Here is a 19,116-nt window from a genome sequence, read left to right as displayed (position 1 = left end):
TGTATAAGTTTCATTCTTGAGTAGCACTTTGAGGTATATTTTTGACTAAACTTGGACTTCTTTAGTACACTTTAGGGCTGCACGGTATATCGTTTAAACATCATCATTGCATCATTGCGCAGTAGTCACATTGCATGAACTGTGATGTCACCTAGGGCAATTATACCAAACAGGTCTTGTTGCAATGCTGTTTGCTGTTCAACACAAGAAGTATATACACAGCATTGTAATTTTCTGAGTGTACAGCACTGTCTCTGTGTCTGTGTAAGTGACAGGTTGCTGCTGCCTGATTAGCACATGGGAAGGGTGAGCGGGCTTAAACATGACGTAACCGCATGATCTCCAAGTGGTTGGGCACGTACTTGTAAAGGCAGCGGCTGACAGCCTGTCGAAAGCTGTGCACCTCAGTCTGGCACAGTTTTGCACAGATATTTCCAGTTACAGACGAAATTACATTTTAATCCCGAAAAAATGCTCTTATTTACCTTTTAAAAGCCATTTAAATGCCAGATTAAAGGTCCGATTACTGTTGTTTTGCCGTTTTCCTCAGGTTTTGAGTGCTCGGCTGACACTAAAGCTCTGACTTAGCTCTCTCTTTTTCAGCTCTAGTACACGCATTATTAGAATAGCTTTGCTGAGGAACATTTCTGAATAATTGCACAGCTGAGGTAGCGAGCTAGCTAAATGTTTAACTAGAATAGCACTGCTAAAATTAATTTAGGATTATAAGAGCACTTCTGAGGTAAATGTACTGTGCTTTGTTGGTTTGTCTGCTGGGATGTTTAGATGTTAGCTAAGTTTCAATATATATATATATATATATATATATATATATATATATATATATATATATATATGTGTTAATTAGTTGTGTAGCTATAGGCTTGTTCTTTAAACAACAAGACAAATGTTTAATTTTGTTCGGTTTCAGTGTCAGCGGAAAAAAAAAAAAAAAAAAAAAGTTTGATGCATCCATAGTGGTAAAAAGAGTATTTTGCACACTTGCTTTTTGGCCAAACTCCTGCATTAATGACCTATTGCAGTGTTTGTCAACCAGGGTGCCATCTGGCCTCACGCAATATGCGGCTCTCCGCATATTTCCTCTCCAGAGTCAGCGCGTGTCGGGGTGTGTCCCAATTCACAGGCAGCATACTCTGGAGGATGCGACCCACAGAGATAGGCAGTGTATTAATCAAAAGTGAAGCCACCACAGGTCGGAAACCCCCTGCTGTTCGGCTGCAGAAAGCTGTGTAACCCCACCCATCCCCATAGGTTTCAATGGCAAAACAGACAACTTTCAATCACGTTTTTTTCTAATATACTGTAATTCTACCTCCTTTATTTAAATGCAGCAGCTAGTGTAACCTCTGCTTATATTGTCAAATTTTTATATCCCCACAGAATTCGTTTTTAAAAACGTTATTCAGCTCTATTCAAAAAAGGTGTGGTTATTGTAAAAGGGCTGCTTATGGGCGGGACCAGTAACAGACCGTCAGCACCGCTCCGCCCGCTCTGCAGTCTATGACCGCGAGGCAGCCCTCAGGGGCGGGGTTATTCAAATGAGTAGGTTGCGATCCACAGTCTTTCTCCCTCCTCTGGTCTCTACTGCGCAGAATCGGGTGGCAGGATCGCCAACATGGCGGAAGATTTTGGCTTCATTTTCATTGAATGAATGGGAACGGAGACACGGCATCCATCTTTTTTTACAGTCTCTGGGACACTCTGTAAAGTTTTTTCCCCCACGCGATGCACTGCGAGAGTTGTGTGAAGCGCTCAAGCTAGCATGGAACGTTTTTTAAAAAGAAGACTGCAGAGTCAGATAACTCTGAATCGGAGCCATTAACTTCTTCATCAAGTGGTAGTTCAGCAGTGAGTGTAGCAGAGTATTTCACTCGTTTGAAAAGTCAGCAGTTTTCGCGCTAATTGTAAATTACCCCTCCCCCCTTCTCACCTGAAATAAAATATTCCGCCAGCAACACCCCTCGTTTTGACCTGAAGTATTGCGCCAGCACACCCCCATCCCGTTTAGCTCCCTCTAATAAATAAATGCAGAGTATATGTTTTAAATACATTGTAAACTGGGGTGCCTTGACATTTTGCATACTTTTAAAGGGTGTCATGATAGAAAAAAGTTGAGAAACTCTGATCTATTGAGCAGTTTTTGGTTTGAGTTTCTGCTTTGTAAGGAAAGGCAGCTGTTGTGTTCAGGGGAGCTGAGTGAGCAGCAGAAGATGGAGCTGGAGACACACAGAGCTCTAGTGGTGGACCAGAGGATGCAGCTGAGCACTCTCACACAGAAACTAACCATGACCTCTCAGCTGCTGGAACAGAGGGAGCAGGAACTGAAGGCACTGAGAGAGAAGCAGAGGTATGATAGAAACGGAATTTACACAAAGACACACATTATTTATCATCTATAATGTTTTAATAAGTCAGAGTAGTGTTATTTGGTGATAACAGTCTCATTCTGTTTTGCTACCAGACACATGAAGGCAGATTTGAAGAATAAGGCAGAAGGCCAGGAGGACATCAATCTCATTCCTCTGCTCACAGACCAGCACACTAAGGTAGCATTTCAGAGTTGAACTGGAGTCTAGTAATATAGAAATACTGATGATGTGGGTGATAACAAAATATAGATTTTTGACCCTTTCATGTTGACCTCATTTACCAAAAAAGCGCCAAATTTTAGCTATGTATAGACGAGATGTCAACCCCACATGTGCTTGATTTAGGGTGTGACATTGTGTCTTTGCTATCGTAACATCAGGAAAAGTACACCATGCTCGGCTCAAAACACGCAAAAGGCATGTAGTAATTCTCTTAAGCAATCATGGGTGTGTTTTGGTCACAGCGTGAAATAAATGAAATAAATTAAATAAACCAATCAGCGTCTAACTTGCCTTACATTCCCTTTAAGAGCCAGGTGCACTTTGTCTTTGGTGGATTGCTATTTTAATGGCGCAGTGCACAGTACTAATGCAGACCAGGCAGTTATTGTTACATTATTATTTTTTTTTTCCCCATTTTTTAATCAATTTAGCTAGGCCAATTGTCTCACTTATTCAGCAGCTACTCAGCTGTATATCCCCCATCACTGGTGCTGCCACAACACCAGAAGATTGAAGATAAGCACATGCCTCCTCTGATATTTGTGAAGTCAGTCAGTGCCTCGTTTCCAACTGCTTCTGATGCAGAATTGCTGAGTAGCATCACAGCGCACTCGGAGGAAAGCGCAGCAACTCGGTTCTGACACATCAGCTCACAGATGCCTTGTGCTGATGGACATCGCCCTAGGAGTGATGAGGGGAAAGATATAAGCCATATACCCACCCAGAGAGAGCAAGACCAGTTGTGCTCTCTCGGGGCTCTGACAGCTGATTGTGCAAGCTGCATGACCAGGATTTGAACCAGCGATCTCCCGATGATAGTGGCAGCGCTTTAGACTTTTGATTACCGGTCAGAAAACAGAGAAAACACCGCCATCTTGCCACTAATGCCGCACATGCTGTTAGAATATTATATACTGTATAGTTTAATTGATAGATTGTCTAAAGCCTTTGTACGTTATGATCTTCTTCTGCTGAAATTCCTGCTGAGACTTTCTCTCTTCTTCCTGTGTTTTAGGATGTGGCTGTCATGGTTAATCCCAGCCATATGACTACTCAGGGTTCAGTAGGCAGAGGTCATCGTCATGAAGAAATGCTGCACCAGCAGAAGAAAACGCTCTCTGAGATGAGAGCGAGGATCAGATCTGTGGAACACAAGTGTTCCAACAGTAAGTGACAGATTAGGATTATTATATTAATATTTTTTATTGTTTTGGCAAAGCATACAGAGTACTTACAGGAAGTTTACTGAGCTAAACTCAGATATAATGATGATGATTATGTTTTTTTCCTGGTGTGTAGAGCTGTTAGGCCAGCAGGGGGAGCCAGTGAAACAGGGTCAAATGAAGAGTCAGAAACTTCAGAGACCTGCAGTACGTAGAGGATCCATCAGCTCTGTGGTACCAGAACAGTTAATGTTTCCTTTATATTTATAGCCTTTTTTAAAGCTTCCTTTGTGCTATAAATCATTTTCCCCACTCATACACTATATGGATAAATGATGATGATGGTACACCTGCTCATTAATTATTTAATCTGAAATTAAGGGTATAAAAACAAAGTTTTATTCTGTTTTTGTTGAAGTAACTGGAGTAAAAGAAAGATTTCCTGGATGCAGCCTAAAGTAGCTGAATGCATTAATAAGAACTGATGTCGACAAATATTTGGACATATCTGTTGTACAATGACATGCCAAAAGTCATGAAATAGCAGGATGTAGCGATGTAAATCACACCGGATTATCGCAGACGCATTATGCAACACTAGTAAGGAACAGGGTTGTCGACATGTTTTCCTTCTAATTCAGCAGGACCCGTAAAGCTAAGTTAAGCAAACAAAACTGTAATTCTTAAGTAAACATTTCCATTTTCAAGTCAAACAAGCACTGAATGTTCATCTATACTTCTCTCCTGAAAAGTGTTTATTTGGGTGAGTAAAACGCTTCCGTTTATTTACAGTAAGCTTAGATTTCCAGATTTCCGCTAAGGCTGGGTGCAGCAGCATTAGCATTAGGAGTATAATTAGCCACCCGACAATGCTACACTGAGGATTCCTGAGTGTTCCGGTAAATCAGGACTATATCAGATAGCTGTTTGTCCCACTTAGCTTGTTTTAACACTGTTAACACACAGACTACAGTGCTTTAAATACTCGCCTCTGAACAGTGAAAGAGCTAGCACGCTTAGCACGGTTAGCGGCTAATGCTATCACTGCTCCAGCCTCAGTGCTGTGGAACTAAACTGAAACTCAGCAGAGCGGCTTTACTGCTCTTTACTACCTGACTGGTAACATTCATACGAAATGCGCACCAGATTATAATTTGCACTGATGATTTTTGGGGAAAAATAAAGGATTTTAAGTTCATTTTATAGTGCAAAAAATATAATAAATAATAAAATGTTACCTCCGGGTTTGGGAATGGCAACACTGGTATAAGTTGTGAGGTGTGTTGTGGGTAAAGTTGATGTCACACTTTAGCCTGTGTCTGTCCAGTGTCTTTTTCCTTTTTTTGGTTCCTTCCTGCTCCTGTCCTCTGTTCTCTTTTGTTTACCTGTCATGTTTCCCAGCCATGTGCTAATGTTGTGTTTTGGTCTTGTCTCCGCCTTAGCCCTGCCTTGTCATCTGTAACCCCTCCTGTCTCATTTGTAACTCCGCCCCCCTCATTACCTCCACAGGTGTCCCTAGTGTGTGCATGTGTATAAATACCTCATGTGCTCCTTTGTTCTGTGTCGTGCTTTTTGTTTGACCGTGTCCTGTTACTCTGTCTGGATCTTGTTTATCTGTTTTGTTTAAGCCTCATACCTGCTGTGTTTTTTGTCTTAGGTATTCAAGGTTTGCTTTATGTAGTTTGTTTCTTTGTTTGTTGTTGTTTTGCTTGTTTGTTTGAGTCTTTTAGTTTATCCTTTGTTTTATAGTGTTTGTTTAAGTAACCTTATACTTTAATTTGTCCCTAGTGTTTTGTTTTTTGTTTATTTTCATTATGGAAAATAAAAGCCATTTGCATTTGCATCCTGACTCCTATTCCGTGTTACAGTTGAACACTTGGCATTGTGTTTATGGAGTAGAAGTGTTACTAAAAAAAAACATTATAGAAGTTATTACCATCCACAGTCTGACAGTGCAGTGAACGGTAATTTCTTGAGAAGTTCTCATGAACATAAAATTGGTGTGTATTTGAAGCCTGCAGTTTTAAGCTGTCATTTATACGGTACTCATACATAGGCAGTATGAATTGTACAGTATGTACTATATGCAGCGTATATATGCTGTGTTAAATTTATGACAGTTACAGATTTGCTTTGTTTCTGCAGAGCGGCTTTGCCTTCCCTGAGGCTTTGAGTGAAGCAGCTCGGGAACGCACAGCGAGACTGGACATGTCCGACACTCTGGAGCTTAGTGAGCGAAGTGTGAGTATTCTCTGAGTATTTGACTGTGGGTGTGTGAGTTCCTGTGACATACTTTCAGCCCATTTCAGCCCATTTCCAACAGCTGTACAACACTGTTCTAACTCCAGAAATAAATACAGTACAGAATATACACAGGACTGCACAGTATGAGAGAGACACTGTATGTCTGTAGTATACAAGAAGTGAGTAGTGCAAAAGAAAAATGGTACAGAACTCTATATGTAAGCCATGAGCATAACATTTCACAAATGAAAGGCACACCCTTACAGATAGCACCAGTGTAATCACTACTCCTCGTGTTTCAGACAGTCAGAATTGCTTGTGCTCCATCTGAGAGAGATGGTTTCTTATCTGTGCTACAGGAAGTGGCTGTGTAGTTTAGAACCAGGACTTTGTCACACACTGGTATGATAACTGGGGTGGACTGAACAGTTTACTAATGTAGGAAATCCCTGCTCATGGGTTGAGGCACTGAAGGTACCAAGTGCTGAAGTGTTGTAAGTGTTATCTTGTCCCATTCTTCATGAAAAAACTCTTTAAGGTGTTTAACAGTGCAGCATATGGTTTTGCATTGCCTTGTTGTAAAATGCATTTAATGCATATCCCTATAAAAACATTGTACTTTTTTATTGAACTTCTGTGACTAGTCCTGGGCGGTATGACCAAAAATGTATATCACATTATTTTTCAAGATTCTGACAGTTTCACTTTATATCACAGTATTTATTTTTACTATTATTTATTTTTCACCATTGGGATTTAAATAGGTTTGTGTTACTGTATTGTTAAATTAAGGCTTTATTAACTATTGGGTTTACTTTGTCCCACAAAATTATACAATATATAAAGGAATTCATCAAAATAAGCTGACAAATTTAAACAGTAGACCTTAAAAAAAAGCAGATACACCAACAAATTTATTTTAACAACAATATTTTGAATAGTTCCATAAACACTATAAATGGACTTAAAATACCCAATGTTTAAGTATTCAAAATAAATATTTCTCAAAAGCTCTATTGCTTCAGTCCAGTGTGCAATGCAACAGTATTAGTATATTTAAAAGGGCTAAAGTTACTGCTCTTGAAGTTTATTTGTACCTTGTATCCAGAGTTTTAGGGAGTTTTCACTTATGCTGAATAAATGATTCTGTACCCAGGACCGATTCTGGGTTAGTCTGGGAGAAGAAAGGAACTTTTCTTCGAGCTGTGGATCGATTGCGAAATTCCATTCGTCTCTTTTCTCAGTGAATAATTGCTGTTTGCTGTTGCTTTTCTATTTTACTCAGATAAAAACAGTGATACGGTTAGAAACAGCAGCAGGAGCTCCTTAGATAAAGGGCTGTTCTCATTTCTCTCCAGGCAGGACGGAGCATTTGACTCAACAGAGTTAAGCTACCATCACTCCGGTGTTAGCTTGTGATGCTAACAGGCTAGCATTAGCTAGTGAGCTATGTCTGCTTCTTTGGTGGTGCTGTTCTGCACAGCGCTCCGCAGCTCTTGTAGCGGAATGGCGGTATGTGATAATTCCCTTCCAGGAAATAAACCCGTATGAACTAGTATACCGCCCAGCACTGTCTACGACTATTATGTATTTATCATTATTTTGTCTGAATATTCAAAGTTCATTAATATACCCCATGTCTGGAACAGCCAACCAATCTAAACTGAAATACCATCATGAAAATGGCTGTTTTCTGTTCTGAATTAAGCAGTTAATTGCCTTATTGTTGGCACTGTTCCCCCTGTTGTGTTAAAGTACTACAAGCTACAAACTCATTCACCCAAATAAAGGAAATAAAGGATCAGACTAAAACCAGCAGGCCATTAGAGTTCCAGACTGCAGACTTGGACTGAGATTACTCAATACAGACCCAGTCATCCAGAACTGTTCCAGGGCCAGTAATGTAATCAATATAGATTCTGTCCAAAACCATCAGACTCTCTCTTTTTATCTCCCTGCTCTCACTTTCTGCTGTTGTGTTTAGTACGTGGATCTGGCGCGGGCGCTGTGTGAAGCTCTGGAGCTGAGCGAGGGGCAGCTTTCAGGGTGTGTCCCGATGAAGCACGTCCCGCCAGCAGAGAGAACGCGGCTGGCCTCCCTCAGGCAGGACGACCTGGAGCTGTTCCGAACCCGACTGGCTCTGCAGAACAGCCAAAGCCAAAAAACACACCTGTTGCTGCAGCAGAGCCAGGCGGAGATACACACACTGAGGTGCTCAAATGTTCAGAAACATATAGCGCCAGGAATCAGAGGAAGTGTTGGACTAATTAGCATTTTGAATGGTGATTTAAAAATGTAGTCTTGGACTAGATTTAAACCGACCCATAAAGTCTACAACCTAAACTATTATATGCTTACAAGGCTATGCTTTGCCTTAGTATTCAAATAAAACTAGATAGAGGGTCCCCCCAACTAGAGATTAAAAGAAGATAAAGACACACAAATACTCCAAGATATTATTCATAAAAACATCAAGAAACAACAAATTTGATATACCAAATTCAAGTTTGTTGAATGTTAATTCCTATTTGTAGGATAACATGTCCCCTGTCACATGATGTCTGCAGAATGAAAGACTTTTGACAGTGGAGTACTGATTTCTTGATGGGATTTGAGCTTTACACCTTACACCTGATGAGCAGCAGTTAGGCCGTAGGGCCACTCTAGAGCTGTGAAATTACACTACACTACGACAACCCAGTTCTAAGTTAATTGAATTTACCTCTCTGTTCTTTCTTCAACACATTTATAAATGTGGTTTGACAGCTTTAGAGTGGCGCAACTGTCTAACTGCCAAATTGATAAGGAGAAAGAGGAACAAAGCTATTTATTTAGATATTCATAAATCTTTTTTTTTCACTCTTATCAGGGAAAGCCTAACTGGGAGTCAGGAGCTGCAGACTGAGCTGGACAGTGTTCGTGCAGAGCTGAAAGGTGGGAAGCAGGAAAACGATGCACTCCGCCAGGCCCTTCAGCTCATCCAGACACAGCTCCAGCACCAGCAAGACCAGCACTGCCCTAAAACTCGCAAGGTAGGATTTACACTAAGGCCAAAACGCATTCAAACTACGCATCACGATGCTCATTGCTGTCTTACACCTTACACCATCCCAGAGTTTAGGAATAAATCTACACTGATGAGCGTGGTGGTCTGGAAGTGAGGTGTGTTCAGGTAACTTTCTAGCGTGTTCCTGTTTTGGTGGTGTAAAACACAGGAGCGCCACTGACTGAAATAAAACTAGACAAAAATCAATCATCAGAGTCCGTTCCAATAGGTGCTCCCAGCACACGTACACCCCCGCTCTTTAAACACACACACACCCATGGACGGAATTAAAAATAAAATAACATTGCTGTTTCCTTGCTCGCTGTTAAGACGCATGAAAGTGCCGCGCTGTTAAGATACAAGTGTGCCAAAGTCAGAGCGCACCTGCCTCTTAAAGGGAATGTCTTTTGAACATTTTTGTGCTGCACAAGGTGTATTTTTTGCACCCAGACAATACCAAAGACACACGACATGCCCTAAATCCAGCTGCACAAAGCAAAATTGACTGATGTGCTGTAGATCGCTAAAATAGGGCCCATGATCTGCTGTTTGTTTGACAATTAGGCAGTTAGACAGTTGCTCCAATTTAAAGCTGGGAACTAGGTTTAGTAAATTACAGTGTGTAAATATAAATGTGAAGAAGTAGACCTTCTATATAAAACATAACATGACTGATTGACTCAACAGCATTTGGTTAAATTTGATTTTTGGCCCAAATACAAAGCCAAACACAAAGAAATCAGAGTTCTTCCAAGGTGTCACACAGATATAGAAAAAATGAGACAGAGACAGACAGACAGACGCAGTATAGACACTGAGATCAAACTGAAGAAGAACCATCAGAGGCCCGGAGGTAAAAAGCAGTTTGATTCTTTCACACAGAGCCACAGGCACCCTGTCGACCGCTCACCAGACACATACTGCATTATTCAGCCCTCTAGATCAAAACCCCCAGGTTCTGCTGAAGACACGCAAGAGCTCTGTTGTAGAGGCCCCAGCTGAGACGAGCCTTGAGTAACAGGAAGTGTGCTCTGGCTCTCTGCCTGATGGACCTCTAACAATGCTCTGTTTCTGTGGGCTCAAACAGCAATGAGGTCAATAGAAACAGAATAAATAGTGAGCCGCAATATGTTGTGTAGCGAAAGGAGCTGCAGTAACTTTGGTTCTTGTACTTATCAAATTAGACTGAATAAAACACCTTAACCATAGAATGAGTATTATTAGTAGTGTTAAACAGAATATTGAGCAAATTATCTTTTAGGTAATATTCTTTTTGTTTAATAAGTCATATCTTACATTCCTTATGGTTGTAACGTCATAATAACAAAAAGTATAAATGCAGGCAGTTGCATAGGGCTCTCGCACAGGCTACACCATAGAGAATGAATTGACTCAACACAGAACTATACAGCTCTAGAAAAAAATAAGAGAGCACTTCAGTTTCTGAATCAGTTTATCTGATTGTGCTTTTAATTGGTATATGTTTGAGAAAAATACACATTGTTGTTTTACTCTATAAACTACAGACAAAATTTCTCCCAAATTCCGAATTAAAATATTGTCATTTAGAGCATTTATTTGCAGAAAATGAGAAATGGCTGAAATAACAAAAAATATGCCGATCTTTTAGACCCTAAAATAATGCAAAGAAAACAAGTTCATATTAATAAAGTTTTAAGAGTTCAGAAATCAATATTTTTATTTTTGTTTTTATTCACATTTTTCATGCATCTTGGCATGTTCTCCTCCACCAGTCTTACACACTGCTTTTGGATAACTTTATGTATTTACTCCTGGTGCAAATATGCAAGCAGTTCAGTTTTGTTTATTGGCTTTTCCTCTTGATTACATTCCAGAGGTTTTTAATTTGGTCAAATTCAAATAAACTCATCATTTTTAAGTGATCTTTTATTTTTTCCAGAGCTGTATGTCCAACAGGCACTTAAGACTCTTTTTGGTTTTTGAGTGTGACTCAGTTCAGTCACAGGTGGGGGGAGGCCTTCAAGCAAATCACAGGGCTGATAAGAACCAATAGCTGTGGTGGAGGATGGAGGGTTTCAGAGCAAATGAGTTGGTGATTAGGACCAGCCAGTTAGGAGGAAGGTCTCAGAACAAATTAGAATGTGAACTAAGCAGGTTAAGAGGTTAATCTTTAGGTTCATGATTAAGTTTTAACCCTTAAACTCTTAAGCTTATTACATACTATGATATATTAGTTACTGCATGGACAACAATACAGACTGGCTGAATTATTTGTAAGTTATAGGATTGATTTGAAATCCTGTGGTTTAGATTTAGAAAGACTTTAAGGGGTTAAGTGGGAACGCCTTTAATTTAGTATGTTAGTGTGTTTTATGATGTCATTTCCCTCCAGACTGTTGTGTAAATACCACCATATGCATGTGTCCAGCTAATCTAGAGGTACGATCTGAATCATACTGGCCCAGCAACAGCGAGTTACTGTCAGAGTTTCATTAGATTGCCTCAGTTGCTTTTGCAGAAAGGGTGGACAGAGAGAGAGAGAGAGAGAGAGAGAGGAGAGAGAGAGACGTGTGAAAGAGAGAGATAGAGTTACACTAGAGGTTTAATGTGTTTGATTTCCCTCTACTTATTTCAGTTCAGAGCACAATGTCTGTACACTTTAATGGTATTGAAGTTGACCTCATTTAACATCCAGGAAATTACATCAGCTCCATAGGAAATGGACTCTGTGTGCAATCAGTGTGTTTTTGTTTTTTTTGTAACTGATTGTGCTTGATTTAAAAGGTCACTTCATACTTTTTGGTTTTAAGGTTAAGAACATAAAGCTTAGAACATCTCTAATTTGGTTTATGGTTTATTTTAAAGCATATTGTATTTGATGAACAGTAGTAATTGTACACTCTTGTTCAGCTGACTCTACATTTTACTCTAAAATGTTTTTCTATTGGATTTATCTATTGACATATTAGGTGTCTCCCCCAGTTTCTGACACTCACCATCGGTGTGTAGTGATTACCCCCAGGCTATCTTAGGTAAGCTTCTAAATCAAGGGTCAGCAATTAAGTTTGGCTGAGGGCCAGATGTTTTCCAAGCCATTATATGGTGGGCCACAAAAAAAAATCTGTTTTGTAAAATGAAGTGTAATGGGATGTGTTACAGACTAGTAGCTCTCCAGCCCAGAGGGTTGTTGAACCCAATTCCAGAACAGTTGATCTTAAAGCAGGTAAACTCAAAAAGAAAGAAAAAATAAATAAACACACCTCTCCTCACACGGGATCAAACCTGTATTGTCAGGGTTGTGGTCCAATACACTACCGCTGCCTCGGCTAGTGAGATAGGGAGCCCAAGAATGGGCGGAAAAACGAGAACGGGTGGAAACTAAAGTCACGCAGAGCACGACAGGGAGACAGGGGAGGAATGTAAACAAAAGTTCACCAGAGAAGCATTTTATTTATTTTTTTCTTTATCGTTTATTATAGTTCAAACAACCTCATGGGCCAGATGTTTCATGCCCCATTTGGTGGGCTGCCTATTGCCGACCCCTGTCTTAGATCATAACTGCCTTGCCTCTATGTTGTAGGCTGTGAGAGCAAGTGTCATGTTCCGAGCTATTCTGTACACTATATAGCATTTTCTAAAAGTAATAAATATACATATCTATTTTATTCACCTGACCAAAACATTCAAAGTATAATTATTGTAAAGCAAACAAGTTTTAACTCAATTTTTCGGTAAACAATAATTAAAAAAAAAAATTAAATCAAAGCATGTCATTTTAGCTGACCGATAAAACCCTGATTGTCCATTGTTCTGTTTTTCTTTTCCTCTTTCCCTCTCTTTTTCCTGCACTGAGTAATAAAGATTGTCTTTTCAGGCTCTGAATGTGGAGAGAATGGAGGGGAGGAGTGCAAGGATTGGCCATCATAACTGTGTACCAAATGACAACTATGATAAGGTGAGTTTGGTTTAGAAGTTCCAGAGCCAGCAGCCTTTCTAGGTACTTTCTGGGTCGTTTTGTTAACCCTGTCAGGGATACAGTCATTTCTGCACAGATACAAATAAGATGGTTTATTTACAAAAATAGCAGTACAGGGGATAGGCAGAACATTCAGGGTCAATACCAGAATACAGCAGCAATGGAGAGTAAACATACCGTAAACAGGAATCAGTCCAAAGGTCATCCAATATCAGAGGGTAGGCAGAATCGAGGTCAAGAAAAACAAAACAAGATCATACTCAGAAAGGCTATGTCACAGGGTACGCGAAAAAGGTTGGAAAAAACAAAATAAGGTCATGCATGAAAATGTGTGTATATATATACATACAGCTTTGGAAAAAATAAAAGACTACTTGATGTTTTTCCTGGATTTTTACCAAATTTAAACATCTGGAATGTAATCAAGAGAATGATGAATGATCACAAGCCATCAAACCAAGCTGAACTGCTTGGAACAGGAGTGGCATAAAGTCATCCAAAAGCAGTGTGTAAGACTGGTGGAGGAGAACATGCCAAGATGCATGAAAACTGCGATTAAAAACCAGGGTTATTCCACCAAATATTGATTTCTGAACTCTATAAACTTTATAAATATGAACTTGTTTTCTTTGCATTACTTGAGGTCTGAAAGCTCTGAATCTTATTTTTGTTATTTCAGCCATTTTTATTTTTTTTTTACAAGTAAATGCTCTAAATGACAATATTTTTATTTGGAATTTGGAAGAAATGTTCCTATGTCCGTAGCTTATAGAATAAAACAACAATGTTCATTTTACTCGAACATAAACCTATAAATAGCAAAATCAGAGAAACTGATTCAGAAATGTAAGTGCTCTCTTAATTTTTTCCAGAGCTGTATATATATGTTAGTGAACAGGTGTAATCAATATTCCGGTGATTGACTTCCTGTAGTTTCCATGTGCAGTGACCTGATCGTGTGAGGGGGTGATGTCAGTGTGTAGTGCATTCTGGGTATCGTAGTCTGGAGGCTAGAGATCACAGGCAGAGTTGAGTGTCAATCAGAAAAAAAAATAAAACAGATTTAGATTTTGATATTTTAGTTGCACAACTGAAAGGCCATTTCTAGGGCTGAATGATTTGGCCAAAAATGTAGTATATTTCACAGTATATTTCTTAATTTCTAAATATTGATATGAAGTATATAAAAGCCACAGACAACTATATAATTCTACATTTAAATAAATTCTGTAATGTGCCCTGTATGGAACTTAAATCCGTACTATAAGCTGTAAATAGTGTATATGGAAATATCATAAATGTGTTTAAGCATCTTATCACTGCTGTTGGAGAAGATGCCTCAAAGCCTCAAAGGGTTAAACAGCATTAAAGGATGCACACAGCTGACCAGCTCTTCTCGATCAGCTGTGGTAATCTGGCCTGAATATGATCTCATCTCTGTTTGGCTCAGACCTGATTTTATGCAGCTGTTCCTTAAGGCTCGATTTTTGTCTCCATAAACTCATTCCTACATGCTGACAGACGCTGTCAAGGACCGCCCAGCATCTGTCCACGACCCTTTAGCAGAACCAGCGTTGTGTCATTTGGCTACTCAGCTGTTCTCTGAGTGATTGGCCACAGATGTCCTATGAATTTAGCTGTTTATTTTAGCTTTTGTTTAGGGTTCTATATTCCTTTGAATTACAATTGTAATTGTTTTTTTATCTGTTTATACCAATTACTGTAGATAAAACAAGACAAGACCATATACTAAACCATATACACCATGCTTATGCTGGGCACAGATTTGATCTCTGCCTTTAAACCAACCATGCAGTGAATTCAAGGGGGATTTTGGTCCACTCTTCTGCACAGAAAATCTCCAAATCCTAAAGTTTTTAGGATTTGGCAACTCAAGGAACTCATCACTCTAGGATCTTAATGTGTTCTTAAGCCACTCCGTTGTTGCCCTGGTTGTATATATGTTGGGTCATTATCATGGTGGCAGACCCATCCACAACCCATCTTCAATGTTCTGACCAAGGCCAGGAGGTTCTAATTCAAAACTTTATGGTACATGGCTCCATTCATAATTAACCCCTAAACTCATAATTCCGTTCAAGTCTTCCTCTACTTCTACCAAAAAAGCCCCAAAGCAGAATGTTTCCACCTCCATGTTCGTCAGTGGGGATGGTGTTATTGCAGCTTCACAATTTTGGTCTTCACATTCTTCCAAGCCTTTTTTCAGGTGTTCATTGGCAAACATCAGACAGGTCTGTACATGAGCCTTTTTAAGCAGAGACTTTGCTTTGCAGTCTCTGCAGTATTTCAATCTATTACAGTTAAGTGTGTTACTAATGGTTTTCTTGGCTCCCAGCTTCCTTGAGATCATTAACAAGCTCCTCCTGTGTAAATCTGGGCTGACACTTCCCCCTTCTTAGAATCATCCCTACCCCATGAGGTAAGGGTTTGAATGGAGCTTCAGAGCAAGGGCTTATATTTCTTCCATTTTTAAATACTCATGCCAATAGTGATCTCCTTCTCACCAAGCTTCTTGCTGGTGGCTTTGCAGCCCATTCCAGCCTTGAGCAGGTCTACAGTCTTGTCCCTAACAGTTATTGGGTCCTGCCCATGGAGGTTGAGAGGTTTGAATAAAAGAGACTGATTCTGTGACAGGCAGTGTTGGGCACGTTACTTTGAAAAAGTAATTAGTTATAGTTACTCGTTACTTCTCCAAAAAAGTAACTGAGTTACTAACGGAGTTACTCCACTATAAAAGTAATTAGTTACCAGTAAAAGTAACTATCGTGTTACTTTTTATTATTCGCCCGTCAAAAAAAGGAAATCAATTATGCATTTACTATTATTATTAGAAAAATAACAAAAAATAACAAACGAAAATAAACCCAAAATGTTGACAAAAATATAATCTAACGAATTTCAAAAAAATAAAACGAAATTCTCCACACAACCAAAGAAAATTACTAAAACTTGTAATACTGAAAAAAGCGGAAAAACGCGTCTGGGGATGAAATTGAACAAACCAAGCCACACTCAAAAGAAATATGTATATATAAAACAAAATAATGGACAAAAACAACAATTTAATGCCCGTTAAAATGGTATTAATATAACAGCTTCACCAAAAGAGAATAGAGCTTAGATCGTGCCCAAAAAATCCGACCCAGCCCGAGCCCGTGCACATTCTGCCCAAGCCCGAACCATAAACTGTCATTATGAACCCGACCCGATCCGCCCCATAAACTGTCTGTTTTCGGGCTGATTGAATGAGCGAAATATAATCAGAATTATGTTAATTAACACTGTAACATAGAAGCATAGAACTATTATTTAATTTAAATGATTTTTAAGAACAGCTACACACAATGCTGCAAGTCAAACGCGGAGGCGTTCACGTGCGCCCAGAGCTACGTGATTACAGTTTTCATTTTTATTATAGTTTAATTTTATTTTGTTTTTATTTTTTCTGTTCATTTTAGGGTGGGCTTGCTAGCGCGAGCGCTTTACACAAGAACTAACGGACCACGAGGTGCCGCGCGCTCGGCACAACACCGCCCGCTGTACAACTCCGCTGTACAACAGCGCTTATAAATAAATTAAACACAAAAATGAGGGTATTCTATCAGTAATTTCAGTTCGTTTTAGTTAGTTTTATAAACACAAAATACAGTTCGAGATGGTTATGTTTTTCCTTTTAATTACCGTTTTTATTAGATTCAGTTAACACAAATGTTTTTCACTTTCAGTTTTCGCTATTTCGTTCGCTTTAGTGAACAATAATAATTGGTTACTTAGCAACATTGTGATTATCACACCAGAGCTTTATATAAAATAAAAATAGGAGCCTGATTTCGGGTCGGTCCTCAGGTCAGGTGGGATTCGGGCAGAGAATCTAAGCTCTAAAAGAGAAAGCAGCAGCACCACAAAAACCGGAGCAGCTAAAAAGAGCTTAACGTCCTTAATTCGGAACTTGGGTTGTCCACGGCAATCACTGAATTGATTAGAGCACGCAAATCGTCACAATTGTGCCTCACTTCACCACGCCAAACCACGTAAACCTACAGGCACAGCGGCCAGAAGCTCAAGTTCACAGGACAGAGGAGGGGTTAACCAGGGCAAAGCGAAGTAAAAAAAAAAAAGTTCATAGAGCTGCTAAAGTAACGTGCAGTAACGGGGTGTCGGAAATGGTAACGGCGTTATAGTTACAGTCATAGTAATTAGTTAGATTACTCGTTACTGAAAAAAAGTAACGGCGTTAGTAACGCCGTTAGTTTTAACGCCTTTACTCCCAACACTGGTGACAGGTGTCTTTATACACATTATAAGGTGAGATTTAGAGTACATTCTTAAAGCCAAGTCTGTTAATCATTTCATTCTTATGATTTAGCAGAATACGATTTTTCGGGGAGAATAAAAAATGTGGCAATGTTAGAAAAATTAATTAGACACTGTTAAACTTGTTAAACTTAGACACCGAAGATGGAAAGAAAAACTGGATGGAAGGCACTAGACTTCGGGTGACGCTTCACTTCAGCCAGTTCATACAGTCTGTGGATTATGCTAATATATCCATTATGAAGGAAACACGGTGTCATCTTTCTAACAAAAGCTCACAAGATCAATAATGTCACTGTCTTAATGAATAATTCACAAACATTAAGTACTGCGCTCTCTTGTACGCAGACCACTCAGCTGTGCTAGTTAGTGGGAGTACAGTCTGTGTGTGTGTCATGCCCATATAGAAACCCTGTGTCTAAGCTGGATTTCTGCAGAAATTATTGGGATTCCAATCATTTGCTTTCATTACGCACTGTGGCAAACAGAAATGCTGTACACACACTGTGTCTTAGACTTTGTACATTCTTCTCCCGAATGCCACTGGATCGTTTGAATTACAAGGTTGTAAACAAGTCTGGCTGGAGATTTTATTGCGTACCACCTTGTGCTGCGTAATTAATAGAGTTTACGACAGTGGCTGCACCCACTAATTTGCTTTTTCCTTAATGTGGTTTTTATGGCTCCATTTACTTAAGCTCGTAAACCCGCTGCCCTTTTCCCCCTGCCTTACTTGTATATATGTGCGCTTGTGTGTTTGTTAATGCTGAAAACGGTTGATATCGTATATTATATTTGGATGAATATCGTCGCTGTCCAATGAAAAACACTTATCTCCAAAACAACAACTTTACAGGAGAGAGGAAAAATCTTGTAAACTTTCAATGGTAGTCAAAGTTTTAAAAAACATGTATTTCAGGTCATTTTAAAGAGGTTCTTTTGGTCCGTTCATTAAGAAATTTTGGCCCAGTGTAAGGGACAGTTTGTCTGTTCAAATTATGTAGTAAACTAAAAATTGACAAAAATGGAGATAAGTGTTTTTTTATTGGAAAACAACGATATGTATGTGTTTGGTGCAGGTGGCAGTGCCGAAGAGACGGCAGCAGCAGCAGCAGCAGAGAGAGAGGAGACGGAGGAGAGAGTCTGAGGTGGACGTTGTGAAGAGTGAACCTGGGCAGAAGGAGGAGGCCGCCTGTAAAGTGCTCACTCAGCCGGTCATCGTCCTGCAGCAACAACCACCACCAACCATGGAGCTCACTGAGGCCCACTGACCCCACACAGGTTCAGCTTCACTCAACACATGCAGTTAATAACTCTGTGGCTGTGAGGCCACTGCTGTTACAGCACAGACAGCTGGACCCATCCAAGGGTCTGTCCTGTGAGCTAATCTTAAAGTGACAGTCCCTGGCACTATAATGCTAATAATTAAGTAATTAAGTAATCAATGGTCTTTGTATAATCTATATATCTAAACCAACATATGTAAAGTTGTTTAATAATAATAAATATGGATGATGGCCAGATTGCTTTTCTTTGCTTCAGCATCATCATAAGGGTTTAGGCAGTAGATTCACCCCTCCCACTTCACTGGAAAAAAATGTGCACTTCAGACATGAGGACATGTCAGCCCTACAGAACAAATAAGGCAAAGCAATACAAGCTCATTGTTTTTATCAGGTTTTATGTAGATTTTATATATGGATATTAGAAACTTATTTTGTGTTCGTTACAGACAGAAAACAGCTTTCTCATATTTTT

General features: G+C 39.5%; 1 protein-coding gene across 4 annotated transcripts in view; it reads left to right on the top strand.

Annotated features, from left to right (window-relative positions):
• fhad1 (forkhead-associated (FHA) phosphopeptide binding domain 1) overlaps positions 1–18,876 on the top strand; it is a 32,939-nt gene extending 14,063 nt beyond the window's left edge. For 2 of the 4 annotated variants that reach the window (XM_049486140.1, XM_049486141.1), the window contains 9 exons: positions 2,209–2,368; positions 2,483–2,567; positions 3,628–3,778; positions 3,912–4,009; positions 5,921–6,016; positions 8,004–8,230; positions 8,889–9,051; positions 12,922–13,002; positions 18,438–18,876. In XM_049486140.1, the coding sequence (XP_049342097.1) occupies positions 2,209–2,368; positions 2,483–2,567; positions 3,628–3,778; positions 3,912–4,009; positions 5,921–6,016; positions 8,004–8,230; positions 8,889–9,051; positions 12,922–13,002; positions 18,438–18,629 (1,253 nt within the window). In that variant the 3' untranslated portion in view covers positions 18,630–18,876. Of the gene's footprint in view, positions 1–2,208; positions 2,369–2,482; positions 2,568–3,627; positions 3,779–3,911; positions 4,010–5,920; positions 6,017–8,003; positions 8,231–8,888; positions 9,052–12,921; positions 13,003–18,437 lie in introns of those variants that run through there. The other 2 variants (XM_049486142.1, XM_049486143.1) reach the window with 2 other exon arrangements.
• The last annotated feature ends 240 nt before the right edge of the window (positions 18,877–19,116 follow it).

The sequence above is a fragment of the Astyanax mexicanus genome, chromosome 12 (assembly GCF_023375975.1).
Source record: "Astyanax mexicanus isolate ESR-SI-001 chromosome 12, AstMex3_surface, whole genome shotgun sequence".
Lineage (NCBI taxonomy): Eukaryota > Metazoa > Chordata > Actinopteri > Characiformes > Acestrorhamphidae > Astyanax > Astyanax mexicanus.
This window is presented reverse-complemented; position numbering and strand designations above follow the sequence as displayed.